The sequence below is a fragment of the Pseudorca crassidens genome, chromosome 21 (genome assembly GCF_039906515.1).
Source record: "Pseudorca crassidens isolate mPseCra1 chromosome 21, mPseCra1.hap1, whole genome shotgun sequence".
In the NCBI taxonomy this organism is placed as follows: Eukaryota; Metazoa; Chordata; class Mammalia; order Artiodactyla; family Delphinidae; genus Pseudorca; species Pseudorca crassidens.
The window spans coordinates 24554648-24574276 of record NC_090316.1 but is presented as its reverse complement, the minus strand read 5'-3'; the positions used below and the strand labels follow the sequence as shown (position 1 = coordinate 24574276).

At 41.8% G+C, this 19629-nt stretch overlaps 1 protein-coding gene across 7 annotated transcripts in view; it reads left to right on the top strand.

Moving 5' to 3' along the window:
* The window catches only part of SNX25 (sorting nexin 25), a 110680-nt gene that overhangs the window by 32919 nt on the left and 58132 nt on the right, over positions 1-19629 (top strand). For 6 of the 7 annotated variants that reach the window (XR_010939531.1, XM_067721653.1, XM_067721652.1 and 3 more), the window contains exons 4-5: positions 1573-1745; positions 2882-3068. The exons of the other annotated variant lie outside the window; for it this stretch is intronic. Coding sequence is in view for 5 of the 6 variants with exons in the window: in XM_067721653.1 (XP_067577754.1) it covers positions 1573-1745; positions 2882-3068 (360 nt within the window). In the remaining variant the exon portion in view is untranslated. The remainder of the gene's footprint in view (positions 1-1572; positions 1746-2881; positions 3069-19629) is intronic. 7 annotated transcript variants of the gene reach the window in all.

Below are 19629 nucleotides of genomic sequence, written 5' to 3'. Positions count from 1 at the left end.
GTGATGAGTAAGCATCACAATAATAGAAACAGAGAATTGATTCCATTTTAGAAGCTCCTTTCCTGTGGAATTCCAGTTTTCTCGTGCCAAGGGTACATTTAGGCTATGCCTAGAAGCTTCTAGTTGATGATTCTTATTAAAGGAAAAAAAATCTACCATTGTTCTCTGACATTATGGATATTTGAAAAAGTGCCAGTAGGTCACTGGTGTTTTGCATATAGATGATTGTGCCCTGGAGGTGAATGCTGGGGATCTAATATCTGATTGTGCATCACTTTCTACAAATCACACAGTGAGAGTGGCAGAAACCTAGGTTCGATGGTTATCTTGGTACTTGCCTGCCCCAGGTAAACAGTGCCCTCGCCCTGGAAATCACCCTTGGTGTACAGGTTTCCACTGGCTGCAAAATGACTGTGGCAGCCAGGAAGCACCCAACTGAGTTGGCCACTATCAGGCAAGAGAATAATAAATTGCATTAATAAAAGCAACGCATCCTCTGGTTGACTGTTAGGCAGTTGTGTGAGGCAGTTTTCTGGTCAGCCTGTATTCATTTCCCAGCTGACGTTCTGTTGGCTGCTTTAAGCCAATCCAGATCATACTTAATTTTTGCCTCTGCTTCCTCTTCCTTTGCCCCATCTGTCTTGTCCAGCATGTTTCAGGAAAACCTAAAGATGATTGTTTTTATGCTGTTACATCAATGGCATCTTTAATTTCACAGCCTCCTTTTTACAATCTGTGCATTTTGTTTACTGGTCAAGCACAGGCATGTTGTTTAAGGCACAAAATAATGCTTGTTTTCACATATATTTCTTCTGTATCTCTGAAATTTTTTTTCCTTTTCACTTTAACAATCTCTGATTATGGTGTAGCGTTAAAGAGTCTGGACTTGAGAGTCAGAACAGGACCTGAGAGTTATTTCTACCATTTGTTACCTCTGTGACTTTGGACCGTTCACGTGATCATTCAGATCCTTAATACTCTCATCTATAAAACGGTGATGATGATACCTGCTTCTAGATGTAGGTGGGAAGATTAAATAATACTGCACGTATGAAGTGTATGGAAGGGTAATGTCCTTTTGCTCACTCACGGCATGAGAACCCAGAGGTAAGTACTAGTAGTTGGAATAAACAAGTAGCAGATCCACACTGACAGGAGGACGCTGCCGGGAGCTGGTGACCCTGGTTTAATGCTTTGTTAGATTTTTTATTTTTTTTTTGGAGAAATGAAACTATAGATCACATTTAGGGAGAGAGCTAGGAGACTTAAAAATAATCTAGTTAAAGAGCTGCTCACCCCTTTCTAGATTGTTGCTGTGACTTGGGAGTCGTGTATGAGGGTTGATGCTACTTAAGGTTGGAAATCCCAAAAGGCCATGCATTTGCATTTTTCCAGATTAGTCTGTGGTTGAGAAAATTACTGACTGTTGATATAGTGAAAGAGTGGACATAGTTATTAAAACTGTGGCGTTGCCCATTTGAAATTTTTTTTTACCTAATGGTACATAACCAAGCTGTTTCTAGAAACGTCTTTCCTTCCCTTTCCCTCTCTTCATGTATTTATTTTTTTCAGACATGAAGAACAGCCGAGGCCCTTTGTGTTGCATGCATTCTTGAGGAACTCAGATGATGAAGTAAGATTTCTACAAACGTGTTCTCGGGTTCTGGTGTTTTGTCTCCTTCCCTCAAAGGATGTCCAGTCTCTCAGCTTACGCATAATGCTTGCAGAAATTCTCACAGCAAAAGGTAGACTTTCATAACTAATTGATATTACTAATGCGATACTTGTGCAAGCTAATGTGCTACATACGAATGTGATAACACTTTATACGACACCTATGCAGACCTTGTATACTGTGGGACATACGGGAATTAAAGTATTTTCAAAAGGTCAGGTTTAAATGTTACTCAGAGAAGGCATCACTTGGCCCTACGTGATAAACAGATGTTTCATATAACATATTACCAAATACATAGTCCACTCTGCTGTTTATAATAGGCAACCAGTCCTTATGCCCACCACAGTGTAGCATCCACCTGGGATAGATTTTGAGTCACCCAGGCCAGTTATGTGCTTTATGAAAGACTGTCTATACTCAAACTCCAGTATGCGTTTGCTTAAAATACCTTTGCTTCAGGATTCATTGGCAATGCCTATATGTGACTTAGAATAAATAGAAGAGGGACTGTACCACAAAATAATGTGGTTGTTAGAAGAAAAGTGTATCCAGGGAAATGCTTAGCTAGGATAAGGAAAAATGGAAGAAGATATCGTCTGAGAGAAACTTTTCCTATCTCAGAATCTCAAACAAATAACGTTGTGTTTGATGTGCCGTGATTTAATATCTCATTTATTATCTCTGGGTTAGCCAGCTGTACCCATTAGCTGGTATAGCTAACCACAGAGAAAAGGGGAACTTTCTAACCTAAAGTTAGTGGGATGAATCTGTCATAGTGTCATTGACTTTTTTAACAACTTCCTCCCTGACGTCTGTTTCACCAGTTGGGAGAATGTTAACTTTCATCTTTTGGCAGACAAAACATATTGAGCCTTATAAAAGAAATCAAAGGGAAAAAAATGAATGTACTTAATTTTGATAGCTTTGTTAACAACTTGGGTTCCAGATGGCTTTCTTTCATTATTCTTTTACATGTAACTCATTTGTTAAAACGGCCACTTGGTTGTAGCCATAACTAGTAGCAAACCCAGAGGGATGGGTAGCTGTGTGTGGGGGTGTGTGTGTGGGTGTGGGTGTGTGTCTGTGGCCCATTTGGGTAGTTTTAAAATGTTTCCCAGATGTAGTTTCAATTATATAACATGAAAGCGGTTCCTTTAAAGGAGAATACCCTTTTTAAGTGGTGCTCTCTTCTCTGTCCCACAGTCTTAAAGCCAGTAGTGGAGTTACTTAGTAATCCAGATTACATTAACCAGATGTTGCTTGCCCAGTTGGAGCACAGAGAACAGGTGAATGAACATCACAAGAGAGCCTACACCTATGCTCCCTCCTATGAAGAGTTCATCAAGCTTATTAACAGCAACTCTGATGTTGAGTTCCTGAAGCAACTAAGGTATTTGGTCTTCAATTATAGTGTGACAGTGCTACTGACTATCCTCCTCTACCTAGTTAGGTAAAAAAAAAAACAAAAAACTGTGGTTGTCAGGGAAGAAGAAATAAAGGAAGTCCATAAAACGTACTAATCAGTAACAGCAAAATGTATCCAACTTCTCCCTTGGCAGCGGAATTCGTTCAAAGTATCATGTTTTTCAAATAATGAGGTTATAATAGAAAGCTGTTCAGTTGTTAGAACCTGCGTAGCTGCTCAGGTGCTTACCTTGGAAAAGAAGTGGAAGGAAATACTGTTTTTGGGGGGGGGGGTTTAAAGGATAATTTTTTAAAAAAAATTTATTTATTTATTTTTGGCTGCATTGGGTCTTCGTTGCTGCGCGCAGGCTTTCTCTAGTTGTGGCGAGCAGGGGCTACTCTTCGTTGCAGTGCGCGGGCTTCTTACTGCGGTGGCTTCTCTTGTTGCGGAGCATGGGTTCTAGGTGTGCGGGCTTCAGTAGTGATGGCACATGGGCCTCCGTAGTTGTGGCTTGCTGGCTCTAGGGCGCAGGCTCAGTAGTTGTGGCGCACGGGCTTAGTTGCTCCGCAGCATGTGGGATCTTCCTGGACCAGGGCTCAAATCCATGTCCCTTGCGTTGGCAGGTGGATTCTTAACCATTGCGCCACCAGGGAAGCCCAATGCCGTGTTTTTAAAATTACAGTGCAGACCATTTGTGTTGATTTTCATTTTTCTTAGGAAATACAGAGGCCCAGGTTTGGGAATAAAGGGTTCTTGACTAATTGTTTTGAGAAAACACATTTGAAATATACCTCAGGAATCTAATTTATAGGGGAATTCAGTCTCCTTTACGGTACTTGAGGTATTTTTAGGGGTGAGTGTGTGTGTTTATTTTTAATTTTTAAAATACAGGTTATGCATATACAGTATGATTATATAGTATTGTGTAGTTTGTGGATTTTCTAGGCTTCTGTTTCTCTAGTTACCCTTCTGTTTTAGTGTCCCCAAATAAACATGCATGGGAAGAAAGGAAACTCTGGCCTGTCAGTTTTGCTTCTGATAGGTAATTTTTGTAAGTCTCTGGCGGAAAAGTAAAATATTGGCTGAAATTGGGTCTTTGAACTGTTTGAGGGCTTTGGACTTGCCACATTTATTTGCCCCTGAACCAGGGTCAACATTAAAGTGAGTTATGCTGCTACATTTTCTAATCTGAATAATACACCCTCTAAGAAGCACACACTGTGAATGCCTCTGTGTTCTCATAAACTGTGCTGTGTCTTAATCTAGGTCCCACAAATGTATAATGATGGGTTCGATTGTATGACTTTGTTTATAAGTAATTTAATTCTTGTGAGATATAGTCTCTGAAGATTTTAATCATGTTTCTCTTTCCATTCATAATCTTGAATAAGCTATATGGTACTTATTTATTATAGATTTGTGATTATTTATGTCTGAATCTAGAAATTCCTTTTTCATAATTGTGGCACTTGAGCTGATAGAGAACCCAAGAGCCAGTATTCCAAGTTTGTCACCTGAGGCTTACAGGTCACATCTACTCAAAGATCATCCTTACTGTGGCTTCCTCTGACTCCTTTTGAAGTGTCATTCCACAGAAAGTGAAAGAGCCCACAGGTCAGACACCCTTGTTGCTTCCTCATCACCTTAAAATTCTCAACACGACAACCCACACACACCAAGCTCTGGTTCTAGAGACGCTGTTCAAACTTATACTCTAATATTCCTCTCCCTGGTGCTTTTATAATATTGTTCCCAGATGTGCTGTGTGTGGCGTGACCAAGGTAATGTGATGACCACCCTCCATGGAATTACAATTTCCTCCTAAGACTGTTTATGAGCAGGTGATACCTCATGTTGATAAATTGTGGGTGCATTGAATTCCTAAGCATTTTCCTCTGCCAGACAGTCTCTCCACAGTAAGGTCAGACATGGACCATTTGAAAACTCCAAGGAAGTTTAAGATAACAATCTAGAATCTAGTATTCATTCTTCTTCCAGACTTGTGCATGAGTGTTCTATTTTCTGAACCAAACAAAAGATTCCAGCACTGCACACATGGTGACATAGTTAATGGTGTAACAAAAAGGCACCAAAAGACATTTTTTGATCAGAACTAATTATTTTGAATGATCAGCTATTGGTACTCTAGCACCATCTGTCATTTTGTATCTGAGCACAGTTCCTATATTATGAGTGGATCTTGGTAAGAATTGATGGCTTACCTTCTTTAAAATGTACTAGCGAAAGTCTCCAGACTATTTGAAATACTATGAATGTCTTAATGTTGGCAGTCTGTCATCAAGTAGGTAAAGAAGTAGCTCAGCAAGAGCTGCCTTTTAGAAAAACAGAAGCATGGTATCTACTGTCCCAGGATGACTGGACAGCCTGCTTTCGTCACGGTCGGAGTGTTATGGATTGCCCTCACCGTGTGACAGAAGATTACACTAGAAGTGCTGCATAATTTTCCCCTTTCCCTCTCATACGTGATGGAACAAAAACAGTATAAGCACTTAAATCTTTTTTGACATCACTTCCTCTCGATCTCATAAATAGGGCAACACTGAAGGGTATCCCACTGGGGGTCCCAGGAAGCAGGCCCTCTGTTGAGCGCTGGGAGACTTAAGGGGCCGTAGAAAAGCTGAACTAAAGAATGGCTTTTTCAAAAATTGAGATATAAGTCACATACCATAGAATTCAACAATTTTAAAATGGACAGTTCCGTGGTTTTTAGTGTATTCAGAGGCCGTGCAACCATACCCACTAATTCCAGACTGGTTTCATCACCCTAAAAAGAAACCTTATACCCATTGGCAGTCATTTCTCATCCTTCTCCTCCCCCCAGCCCTTGGGCACCACTTGTGTGCTTTCTATCTCAGTAGATTTGCCTATTCTGGACATTTCATGTAAGTGGAATCATACGATATGTGTCCTTTTGTGTCTGGCTTCTTTCACTCAGCATAATGTTTTCGCGGTTCCTCCATGTTGCAGTATATATCAGTACTCCATTTTTTTGGCTGAATACTATTCCACTGTATGAATATACCATATTCTGTTTATCCATTTATCAGTTAGTGGAAGATTTAGGTTGTTGCACTTTGAAGAATGCCTTTTGAATGATCATTGAGCATCTTCAGCAGTACTATCAGTGACTGCTGATAAATGAGAGTAAAATAAAGTGTTGCAGGTTCCTAACCTCTTCCTCTCACCACCTCCCCTCACTCTAAATACCTGCCCCCAACAAGGAGTGTTGGAGTACAGACACCCGGAAGGGGTGTTCGTTTAGTGCATTATTCCTTTTCCACATATTGTCTTCTCTTTTGTGTCCTCCACCCTACTGTTAGAAACACCTTACTTTAGGTTTCAATGGGGAGAACACTTGGAGGTACTTTGGTGATTAGACAATCAGACTCTTAAAGTGCCTTGTCTATTAGAAGCACAAAGAATCCATTTTCAGATTTAATTAAGTGGTCGTAATGACCTATTCTTCTGACCTCCATCCCTTTGTAAGCTTTCAGTTCCTCGTGTAAATCTTGGGAAGTATGTTGATAACTTCCTTTAGACAGGCTGCAAAATTCTCTTGTAACAAGGGGCATGAACTTCTTCAGAGAGTCAGATGCACCTGACAACATCAGCTCTGGGATCGTAATCCTGAAGAATGTATAGTCTCCTCAACAAGCCTGGCAAAGAACCTTAGGAGAAAATACTGTGAAAGGCATTTTTGTCAATGATAGATACACACATCCAGAGTTGCTCTCTGTATACTTGTGTAAATAGTGCATTGTCCTGGGGCATCTTTCCTGGACCTGTGACCACGAGACAGTTCCTTGGGCATTGCTTTATTGTGACATTTTAGGTGGTTCTCTTCCATGTGGCACTGGTATAGCTTTCGTCCTTGGGGTGGGTGTCCCTTTTCCTTGTACCTGAGGCACAGATCTGAGGACTAAGTTTTACTCCCTGCTTCTTGCCCTAGAGAGGCTACCAGGAACAACTCTGTGACGGGAGAGATTGATCTTTTTGCTCAAAGAGTAGGTGATGCTGCATAAATTATCTTGTTACTTGGCTGCTTACTGTTCACCTGATTAAAAAAAATTGCCCTCTATTTAAGGGTCAGTTCTGCTCACTCGTATTGACAGGCAGAATTGCTTTTTATCAGACTTCTATCTACAGCCCACATTGACGAGGCCTATCGGCCACATAGCACGAGTGGAGCTGCTTTCTTCAGCCATAGTCTCAGCTCTTGTGTTGTTTTTCTGGTACAGTTAGAGTCCTCTGCCCTCTGACTTTATTAGGGTTTTAGGTCATTGTCTTCAAATTGCTCTCAGTAAAATTTTGGGATAGGCTGCATAAGCCACGGAATGCGTCTTATTTAGACTAAGTGAAACCATCCACTTTTATTTTATACATATTTGGGAGTTAGATGAATGTTTTCTAAAGGAAAGAGTCATTCAGCTCTGCCAGGCTGGAGTGCATTAAAAATAAACAAACAACAACAACAACAAACCCTTAAAGGTGCTATTTGTAATTCTGCAGTAGTTTGTTGTTTTCTCTGAGCGACCATGAGATCTTTTCACAGTAGGACTATAAAGCTAGAAATGTGTCCTTCACATATACTAAGTTAGTGGGGTTGTTGTTTGTTTTAATATCTTTATTGGAGTGTAATTGCTCTACGTTGCTGTGTTAGTTTGTGCTGTATAACAAAGTGAATCAGCTATACGTATACTTATATCCCCATATCCCCTCCCTCTTGCGTCTCCCTCCCACCCTCCATATCCCACCCCTCTAGGTGGTCACAAAGCACCGAGCTGATCTCCCTGTGCTATGCGGCTGCTTCCCACTAGCTAGCTATTTTACATTTGGTAGTGTTTATATGTCCATGCCACTCTCTCACTTTGTCCAGTTTACCCTTCCCCCCTCCCCATGTCCTCAAGTCCATTCTCTACATCTGTGTCTTTATTCCTGTCCTGCCCCTAGGTTCTTCAGAACCTTTTTTTGTTTGTTTTTTTTTTTTAGATTCCATATATATGTGTTAGCATACGGTATTTGTTTTTCTCTTTCTGACTTACTTCACTCTGTATGACAGATTCTAGGTCCATCCACCTCACTACGAATAACTCAATTTCGTTTCTTTTTATGGCAGGGTAACATTCCACTGTATATATGTGCCACGTCTTCTTTATCCATTTGTCTGTTGATGGGCATTTAGGTTGATTCCATGACCTGGCTATAGTAAATAGTGCTGCAATGAACATTGGGGTGTATGTGTCTTTTTGAATTATGGTTTTCTCAGGGTATATGCCCAGTAGTGGGATTGCTCAGTCGTATGGTAGTTCTATCTTTATTTTTTTAAGGAACCTCCATACTGTTCTCCATAGTGGCTGTATCAATTTACATTCCCACCAACAGTGTAGGAGGGTTCCCTTTTCTGCACACCCTCTCCAGCATTTATTGTTTGTAGATTTTTTAAAAATAAATTAATTTTATTTATTTATTTACTTAGTTTTGGCTGCGTTGGGTCTTGGTTGCTGCGCGCGGGCTTTTCTCTGCTTGCAGTGAGCGGAGGCTACTCTTCGTTGCGGTGCATGGGCTTCTCATTGCGGTGGCTTCTCTTGTTGCGGAGCACGGGCTCTAGGTGCGCGGGCTTCAGTAGTTGTAGCATGCGGGCTCAGGAGTTGTGGCTCACAGGCTCTAGAGCGCAGGCTCAGTAGTTGTGGCACGTGGGCTTTGTTGCTGCCGCGGCACATGGGATCTTCCCGGACTAGGGCTCGAACCCGTGTCCCCTGCATTGGCAGGCGGATTCTTAACCACTGTGCTCCCAGGGAAGCCTGTTTGTAGATTTTTTGATGATGGCCATTCTGACTGGTATGAGATATTGTAGTTTTGATTTGCATTTCTCTAATGATTCATGATGTTGAGCATCCCTTCATGGGTTTGTTGGCCATCTGTATATCTTCTTTGGAGAAATGTCAATTTAGGTCTTCTGCTCATTTTTGGATAGGGTTGTTTGTTTTTTTGATATTGAGCTGCATGAGCTGCTTGTATATTTTGGAGATTAATTCTTTGTCAGTTGCTTCATTTGCAAATATTTCCTCGCATTCTGAGGGTTGTCTTTTCCTCTTGTTTATGGTCTCCTTTGCTGTGCAAAAGCTTTTAAGTTTCATTTGGTCCCATTTGTTTATTTTTGTTTTTATTTCCATTTCTCTAGGAGGTGGGTCAAAAAGGATCTTGCTCTGATTTATGTCATACAGTGTTCTGCCTATGTTTTCCTCTAAGAGTTTTACAGTGTCTAGCCTTACATTTAGGTCTTTAATCCATTTTGAGTTTATTTTGGTGTATGGTGTTAGGGAGTGTTCTAATTTCATTCTTTTACATGTAGCTGTCCAGTTTTCCCAGCACCACTTATTGAGGAGGCTGTCTTTTCTCCACTGTATATTCTTGCCTCCTTTATCAAAGATAAGGTGACCATGTGCGTGGGTTTATCTCTGGGCTTTCTTTACTGTTCCATTGATCTATATTTCTGTTTTTATGCCAGTACCGTACTGTCTTGATTACTGTTGCTTTGTAGTGTAGTCTGAAGTCAGGAAGCCTGATCCCTCAGCTCCGTTTTTCTTTCTCAGGATTGCTTTAGCTATTCGGGGTCTTTTGTGTTTCCATACAAATTGTGAAATTTTTTGTTCTAGTTTTGTGAAAAATGCCATTGGTAGTTTGATAGGGATTACACTGAATCTGAAGGTTGCTTTGGGTAGTATCGTTGTTTTCATAATGTTGATTTTTCCAATCCAAGAACATGGTATATCTCTCCGTCTGTTTGTATCATCTTTAATTTCTTTCAATCAGTGTCTTGTAGTTTTCTGCATACAGGTCTTCTGTCTCCATTGGTAGGTTTATTCCTAGGTCTTTTATTCTTTTTGTGGCAGTGGTAAATGGGAGTGTTTCCTTAATTTCTCTTTCAGATTTTTCATCATTAGTGTATAGGAATGCAAGAGATTTCTGTGCATTAATTTTGTAACTTGCTACTTTACCACATTCATTGATTAGCTCTAATAGTTTTATGGTAGCACCTTTCGGATTCTCTGTATAGTACCATGTCATCTGCAAACAGTGACAGTTTTTCTTCTTCTTCTCCAATTTGGGTTCCTTTCATTTCTTTTTCTCTGAATGCTGTGGCTAAAACTTCGAAAACTATGTTGAATAATAGTGGTGAGAGTGGGCAACCTTGTCTTGTTCCTGATCTTAGTGGAAATGGTTTCAGTTTTTCACCATTGAGAACAATGTTGGCTGTGGGTTTGTCATATATGGCCTTTATGATGTTGACGTAAGTTCCCTGTATGCCTACTTTCTGGAGGGTGTAGGCATATCATAAATGGGTGTTGAATTTTGTCAAAAGCTTTTTCTGCATCTGTTGAGATGATCATATAGTTTTTATCCTTCAGTTAGTATAGTGTGTCACATTGATTGATTTGCATATATTGAAGAATCCTTGCATTCCCGGGATAAACCCCAGTTGATCATAGTGTATGATCCTTTTAATGTGCTGTTGGATTCTGTTTGCTAGTATTTTGTTGAGGATGTTTGCATCTATGTTCATCAGTGATATTGGCCTGTAGTTTTCTTTTTTTGTGACATCTTTGTCTGGTTTTGGTATCAGGGTGTTGGTGGCCTTGTAGAATGAGTTTGGGAGTGTTCCTTCCTCTGCTATATTTTGGAAGAGTTTGAGAAGGATGGGTGTTAGCTCTTCTCTAAATGTTTGGTAGAATTCACCTGTGAAGCCATCTGGTCCTGGGCTTTTGTTTGTTGGAAGATTTTTAATCACAGTTTCAATTTCAGTGCTTGTGATTGGTCTGTTTATATTTTCTATTTCTTCCTGGTTCAGTCTCGGAAGGTTGTGCTTTTCTAAGAATTTGTCCATTTCTTCCAGGTTGTCCATTTTATTGGCATAGAGTTGCTTATAGTAATCTCTCACGATCTTTTGTATCTCTGCAGTGTCCGTTGTTACTTCTCCTTTTTCATTTCTAATTCTATTGATTTGAGTCTTCTCCCTTATTTTTTTGATGAGTCTGACTAATGGTTTATCAATTTTGTTTATCTTCTCAAAGAACCAACTTTTAGTTTTATTGATCTTTGCTATCGTTTCCTTCATTTCTTTTTCATTTATTTCTGATCTGATCTCTATGATTTCTTTCCTTCTGCTAACTTTGGGGTTTTTTTGTTCTTCTTTCTCTAATTGCTTTAGGTGTAAGGTTAGATTGTTATTTGAGATTTTTCTTGTTTCTTGAGGTAGGATTTTATTGCTGTAAACTTCCCTCTTTTGCTTTTGCTGCCTCCCACAGGTTTTGGGTCATTGTGTTTTCATTGTCATTTGTGTCTAGGTTATTTTTGATTTCCTCAGTGATCTCTTGGTTATTGAGTAGTGTATTGTTTAGCCTCCATGTGTTTGTATTTTTTACAGATTTTTTTTTCCTGTAATTGATATCTAGTCTCATAGCATTGTGGTCGGAAAAGATACTTGATACAATCTCAATTTTCTTAAATTTACCAAGACTTGATTTGTGACCCAGGATATGATCTATCCTGGAGAATGTTCCATGAGCATTTGAGAAGAAAGTGTATTCTGTTGTTTTTATATGGAATGTTCTATAAATATCAATTAAGTCCATCTTGTTTAATGTGTCATTTAAAGCTTGTGTTTCCTTATTTTCATTTTGGTTGATCTGTCCATTGGTGAAAGTGGGGTGTTAAAGTCCCCTACTATGATTGTGTTACTGTCGATTTCCCGTTTTATGGCTGTTAGTATTTGCCTTATGTATTGAGGTGCTCCTTCTTTGTCTCTGGTAATAGTCTTTATTTTAAAGTCTATTTTGTCTGATACGAGAATTGCTACTCCAGCTTTCTTTTGATTTCCGTTTGCATGGAATATCTTTTTCCATCCCCTCACTTTCCGTCTTTATGTGTCCCTAGGTCTGAAATGGGTCTCTTGTAGACAGCATATGTATGGGTCTTGTTTTTGTAGCCATTCAGCCGGTCTGTGTCTTTTGGTTGGAGCATTTAATCCATTTACATTTAAGGTAATTATCGATATGTATGTTCCTATTCCCGTTTTCTTAATTGTTTTGGGTTTGTTTTCGTAGGCCTTTCCCTTCTCTTGTGTTTCCTGCCTAGAGAAGTTCCCTTAGCATTTGTTGTAGAGCTGGTTTGGTGGTGCTGAATTCTCTTAGCTTTTGCTTGTCTGTAAAGGTTTTAATTTCTCCATCGAATCTGAATGAGATTCTTGCTGGGTAGAGTCATCTTTGTTGTAGGTTTTTCACTTTAAATATGTCCTGCCAGTCCCTTCCGGCTTGCAGAGTTTCTGCCAAAAGATCAGCTGTTAACCTTATGGGGATTCCCTTGTATGTTATTTGTTGCTTTTCCCTTGCTGCTTTCAGTATTTTTCCTTTGCATTTAATATTTGATAGCTTGATTAATATGTGTCTTGGCATGTTTCTCCTTGGATTTATCCTTTATGGGACTCTCTGTGCTTCCTGGAGTTGACTGACTATTTCCTTTCCCATATTAGGGAAGTTTTCAACTATAATCTTTTCAAATATTTTCTCAGTCCCTTTCTTTTTCTCTTCCTCTTCTGGGACCCCTATAATTTGAATGTTGGTGTGTTTAATGTTGTCCCAGAGGTCTCTGAGACTGTCCTCAGTTCTTTTCATTCTTTTTTCTTTATTCTGCTCTGCAGTAGTTATTTCCACTATTTTATTGTCCAGGTCACTTATCTATTCTTCTGCCTCAGTTATTCTACGATTGAACCCTTCTAGAGTATTTTTAATTTCATTTATTGTGGTGTTCATCGTTGCTTCTTTCCTCTTTAGTTCTTCTAGGTCCTTGTTAAATGTTTCTTGCATTTTCTCTATTCTATTTCCAAGATTTTGGATCATCTTTACTATCATTATTCTGAATCTTTTTTCAGGTAGACTGCCTATTTCCTCTTCATTTGTTAGGTCTGGTGGGTTTTTACCTTGCTCCTTCATCTGGTGTGTATTTCTCTGTCTTCTCATTTTGCTTAACTTACTGTGTTTGGGGTCTCCTTTTCACAGGCTGCAGGTTCGTAGTTCCCATTGTTTTTGGTGTCTGCCCCCAGTGGCTAAGGCTGGTTCAATGGGTTGTGTAGGCTTCCTGGTGGAGGGGACTGGTGCCTGTGTTCTGGTGGTGAGGCTGGATCTTGTCTTTCTGGTGGGCTGGACCACGTCTGGTGGTGTGTTTTGGGGTGTCTGTGAACTTATTATGATTTTAGGCAGCCTCTCTGCTCATGGGTGGGGTTGGGTTCCTGTCTTTCTAGTTGTTTGGCTTGGGGTGTCCAGCACTGGAACTTGCTGGTCATTGAGTGGAGCTGGGCCTTAGCGTTGAGATGGAGATCTCTGGGAGAGCTCTCGCCGATTTATATTACATGGAGCCAGGAGGTCTCTGCTGGTCCAAAGTCCTGAACTCGGCTTTCCCACCTCAGAGGCTCAGGCCTGATAGTTGGCGCATAGCTTTGGGGAAGTCTGAGATCTTCTACCAGCGTTCAGTAGGTGTTCTGTCGGAGTTGTTCCACATGTAGATGTATTTTTGATGTATTTGTGGAGAGGAAGGTGATCTCCACGTCTTACTCCTCTGCCATCTTGAAGGTCCTCTCTCTTCACACCTCCTGTTTCTAGAGGATCCACATTTCATCTGGAAAGGACATAAATCTGGCAGTCTCACTTCAGGCCTAGCCCTTCCACCTTTTTTCCCTTTGTGCTTGGTCTGTTTCACTTGCTCATAGCGGGCCCCGTGCAGAGGCCTTGCCCCCGGCCCTTCAGACCAGAGTTCCTCAAGAAACGGCCGAACTGACACCTCAGCTTGGGGCGTTTTCTGAAGCTCCTCACAGGACACTCAACTCAAGATGGCCTAAATTAGTGGTTTTTAACCCTGTCTGTATGTTAGAATCAACCAGGCTTTAAAACATTACAGTTTGATATCCTGCTGTCCCTTTGAGATACTCCCTTTTCTAGCATCCAAGATGTCAAAATGAGGATATGAGAGCTAGACTGGTTTAATATTTTGAATTTTCTGGGTCTTCTAGTAGGAGCAGTGATCAACTCTGCTAAAAAAAGAGGAGCCAGAAATCTGAGTGTCATGTTGATGCAGGATTTTAAAGGGCAGATGAATAGATTCCCACCTGGTGTGGCTGGGGTGCGGGGGTGATGGCCACCATCAAGGAAGGCAGAGCAGTGTTCAGGGTCCAGGTGCATCCATTTGTGAAACCCCACGTCACAGCCATACTAGAGAAGGGACTGTGTGTTCCTTTATTTTGAAGATAAAGCAGGAGTCAAAGTGAATGTTACGCAAAGGAGCAGTGAAAGGTTTTGCCCCAATGGAACCTCTTGTAAAGAAGTAGGCAGACCGTGGTCCAGGAATCTGCCGCATCCAGGGCTGCCTGCATTCTGTACTTCTTCAGTGCATTTGTGAAAAGTACCCTGATGGAGATTATTTGGTCCTCCATGGAAGGTACAGATGCCTAGGCTTCACCCCCCAGGAACTTTTATGTAACTGGTCTAGAGTGGATCTTGGTCATCAGTTCCCCAGGTGATTATAAAATGCAATTAATACACCGAGAATCTCTTTTAAACGTCATGTGCTTTCACATGCTGCCAGTCTGAAGTCTCGGCTAGATGTCGTGTCATGTGATTCATTATGTTCTGATTCTTTGAAAACTGTTTATTACTGTTTGAGATGTCTGGTAACTCTGTTGAGGAGAATACTGACTAATCAGGACACCTCATTCTTCTGCCGTGATTATTGTAATGAACAGAGGGCATTTTATCACTGACCTTCCTGAGAGATGTGTTTAACCCGAGGTTTCTCAGCCTTGGCAAAACTGACACGTGGGGCTTGATAGCCCTTTGTTGTGGGAGTTGTTCTGTTAACTGCAGAATGTAAGCGGCATCCCTAGCGCCTGTACCCACTGAATGCCAGTAGCACCCGCACTGCTGTGTCAACCAGAAATGTCTCTGGACGTAGCCACATGTCTTCTGGGGGACAAAATTGCCCTTTCTTAAGAGCCACTGGTTTAACCCCGTGAACAGTTTGGAGGTACTGTACTTATATTAGTTAGGATTAGATTCAGCTGAAAATTATAGAAAACCCACAAAATAATGATGCCTTGTCAAAGTACAGAGGGTTTTTCTTCCTCCTTGCTTAAGGGAAGTCTGTAGTACCCAGTCCAGGGCTGGTGCGTGGCCCCGCCTTCCTCAAGGACCCAGGCTCCCGCTGGCTCACTGCTCTGCCATCCTGTGTTCCGGAGTCCTCCTGGCTCAGGATGTTCTCTAGGGTGCCATCCGTCATATCCTAATGCCAGGAAGTGGGATGGAGGCAGGGAAACATGGTGGCAAAGGTCCTGTACTGCTTGTCTTTTAAGGATATTTCTGGAAGCTGCTACATGACATTTTTGTTTATATTTCATTGGTCGAAACAATTGAGAAAAAGCAAGTAGTCTCATTCTGGGCACCCTTAGGCTTCGTTAAAAATGGTGGATTCTATTACTGAGGAAGGAAAAAGAATGGGTATGGAAGAGGCAAATAGCTGTTTTTGCTACAGTACTTCATGTTTTGTAGTTATAGTGAGGCAGGATAGCACTGCTTCCCACACAGGCATTGGAGAAATGGCTGCTTCCCTGGACTGGGCATTTGCCAGGGTTAAAGAGATGCCAAGCAAATGCTCAAGAAAGGAAAACTTTCTTTGTTTTTAAGCTACCATTTGTTGAATATCCAATATGTGTCAAGCACAGTGCTAGGTTCTTTATAATCATCATCTGATTGTTATAACCACCATGTGAAGTAGGTACTGTGATTCTCATTATTTGGTTGAGGAGGGGAAAGCGACTTGCCCCAGATTACAAAGCTAACAAGTAACAGAGCTGGGATTTGAATTCAGGTCTGTCTGACTTCAAACCCCATATGTAAAGCTGGGTAACTTGCTAGCCAGGTGGGCAGAGAACAGCAGTGACACATGGCCCCAGCCTTGTGGGATTTTCTGCAAGTGTGGAGATAACTCTCTACTGTTCATGAGCCTTTGCAGGCACTAATCCTTATGTGGGGAGCAATACCATCAGAAGTACCATCACCTTTCTCTGCCAGAGAAACAAGTAGTAAGAAAGAAAATCAGAGCAGCCTGTCATTGCCATAATCTCATTTACCACCAGCCCAAATCTTTATTAGATTTTTCAGTTCTGTATTTGTTTACTTCTGACCCTCATTTAAACAGCAATGTGGAGAATCTAAAAATAGATAGGAGGGCTTCCCTGGTGGCGCAGTGGTTGAGAGTCCACCTGCCAATGCAGGGGACACGGGTTCGTGCCCCGGTCCGGGAGGATCCCACATGCCGCGGAGCGGCTGGGCCCGTGAGCCATGGCTGCTGAGCCTGCGCGTCCGGAGCCTGTGCTCCGCAACGGGAGAGGCCACAACAGTGAGAGGCCCACGTACCGCAAAAAATATATATATATAAATAAATAAAATAAAATAAAATAAAAATAGATAGGAAATTCTAATAATGAACGAAAGGTTTAAAATTAAAGAGATTAAGGATTATTTAGTTTGGAGAAGAGAAGGGGAACCTTTTATCTAGCACATACTGAGATTGGTATGGTGTTTTTCAGTTTTACCATACTAAAGCAAGAGGCAATGGGCATAATGAATGGATTAACTTAAGAGATCATGACTAGCAATGGGTTACTGAGGGGTTGCGTAGTATTTTTTTCTTTCGATATCATAAGGGGGTGGATTTTCAACTCTGAATCAGTTTAGGTGCATTTGCACATGAGGATAATATTAAAAGTATTAAAATTCTTAAAATTGCATGCTTCTGAGTAGAAGAATTTAAATTAGTTGAATGTGCAGCGTTTTGAACAGTGATTCTGAAAATGTGAATCTTGCAGTAAAATAGGATTACATTGTAGAGGAACAAGAAAAAAGAAATCAAGCATACCTAAGACAACCTGCTGCAGCGTGTAAGAAATCACTGAGCGCATGTGAAATGCTGAGGAAGGCTCGTGTGGGTGGACAGGGAGATGGAAATTCGTAAGTGTAAAACAGAAGCCTGGCAAATTTTTATGAAAAGAATAAATGAATATAAATTTAGTTTAAAAAAACACATTAAAATGTGAGGCTGCCTATGAAAAGTGTTCTAAAATATCTTTCAGCTTTATGAAAAATAAAAGTACATTGACTTTAGAATATAACTGCTGCTAGTGTCTGAGAAATAGCAGAGGGCACAGAGGGGTGGGAGTTAAACATACCCGAGAACACAAATTATTTTCGTTTAGGAGGAAAGACAATTAAGTGTTGGCAGCAATGTAAAATTTGATATGAGAAGGGGAATCTTGGTATGAAGAAGTTTATGATGTCTCTGAAATTAAAGAATACATTACGTGCTTGTGTTTGGAACAGCACTGGTGCCGTGTTAGGTGTGGGTAGAGTGTTACCTGCTTTCTGAACGACATTTAGGACCACAGGTCAGTTCATGTAAAGCACTTGGCCCAGGACCTGCATGTTCCTAATTGTTAGCTGACACTATTATTGTTACTGTTTATGATCATTAGACTAAGGATCACAAATAGATTTAGTTTCTTTGGGAAGACTGGGCGGTTCCTAATGGCCCACTGGGATGCAGTGTTTCATCTTGGGGTTTGAGGAGGCCTAATGAATAGCAGTGGTCCTCTCTCCATCCTGAAGGCTGACCCATCTTAGGGCCAAGAAATAAGGCAAATGAAGACCACAGTGTCACTCTTATTACTGGAGATCCTGGACAATGTAGTTTATATATGCAGGCAGTGCGCTCTCTAAAACTGAGTTTCACGATTCAACATTCTTTCCCACCTGTCACTGCTGGGTCGGAATCCCTCTCCTTGTCCCCGCTGCTCCCTCCTTCCGTCTCCCTGGTAGGTGCAGTCTGCTTGCTGGCTGCCCTTTGGAGGCAGAGAACACACGCCCTTAAGAGGAAGGGGAACAGAAGGGCTGTGCTTCACAGGCACAGTTCCTCCTCTGCGATCAGATTAAAAGCTTATTCCTCTCTGGGGAGGAGAGGAGAGGAATGAGTGAGAGGTGGAGGGAGGCCAGAGATGGTGCTTCTTGGACTTAAAACATGAAGAGTTGAGGGAGCGGGGAGGTCAATAGGTACTGCTTGCTTCTTTAAAAAACAAAGACAAAAATTGTGCTGAGTGCCTCCTCAACAGAAAAGAACTTTATGGTTCACAAGTAGAGAAGGCTGGAGACTTCCCTGGCGGTCCAGTGGGTAAGTTTCCGTGCTCCCAATGCAGGGGGCCCGGATTAGATCCCTGCTCGGGGAACTAGATCCCACATGCGTGCTGCAACTAAGAATTTGCATGCCTCAGCTAAGGAGCCCGCATGCCTCACCTGTGAGCCCGCATGCCGCAACTGTGAGCCTGCGTGCCTCAACAAAGATCCCGTGTGCTGCAACTAAGACCTGGTGCAGCCAAAAAAAAAAGGTAATGAAGGCTGATGGAAGGGTGGTAGTGAAGGGTGGAGGAATGGATGTAAATAACCTTGAACATAGGTAATAGTAAAATGAATGAAATTATTAGGAAGCGATGAGTTCTGTTTTTGTTCTTTTTTTTTGTGGTACGTGGGCCTCTCACTGTTGTGGCCTCTCCCCTTGTGGAGCACAGGTTCCGGACACGCAGGCTTAGCGGCCATGGCTCACGGGCCCAGCCGCTCTGTGGCATGTGGGATCCTCCCGGACTGGGGCATGAACCCGTGTCCCCTGCATGGGCAGGCGGACTCTCAACCACTGTGCCACCAGGGAAGCCCAACGATGAGTTTTGAGTACTTTTACTTTTAAAAAAACAGTAGGTTTGTGTAATTTAATTTTAATAATGATGGGTTTAATTGCTGAAATGCAACAGCCAGCTCTCCTGAGCCGGCATAGGCCTCGCAGGCTGACTTCAGCCCAGCACTGAGTAGCAGCAACGTGCGCTCTGTCTTGCGATTCCCCAGCGCTTGACAGAAATGCAGCTCTTCTAGAGGCCGAGGAGCATTCGCAGCACAAGAGGTCAACCTGTAGTGACCGGTCCAGCACCAAGGCAGACCCTGGCCACGAACACAGGCTCAAAGGTCCGGCAGGCCTGGATTTCACAGACCTGGTTTGCACTGTGGCTTCACTGCTTGCGGAGTGCATGGTCTGAGGCAAGTCATTTACACTCTGATCCTCAGTTTTAACTGTGAAACAGAGAAAATAGCTCCTACTTCATAGGGTTGTTGTGATAATTAAATGAGATGATGCATGTAATGTGGGACATCCAGGCTCCCAGTAAGAGCTGAAAAAAGTTCCAGCTGTTGGGAGCAGGCTAGAACATGCTCAGGCCCCGACTTGAGCGGGGTTAATGGGTGAGCCGAGATGACAATAACTTCTTTCAGAAAAACTTTGTTCAAAATGTATAAGAAGGGCTTCCCAGGTGGCGCAGTGGTTGAGAGTCCGCCTGCCGATGCAGGGGACACGGGTTCGTGACCCGGTCCGGGAGGATCCCACATCC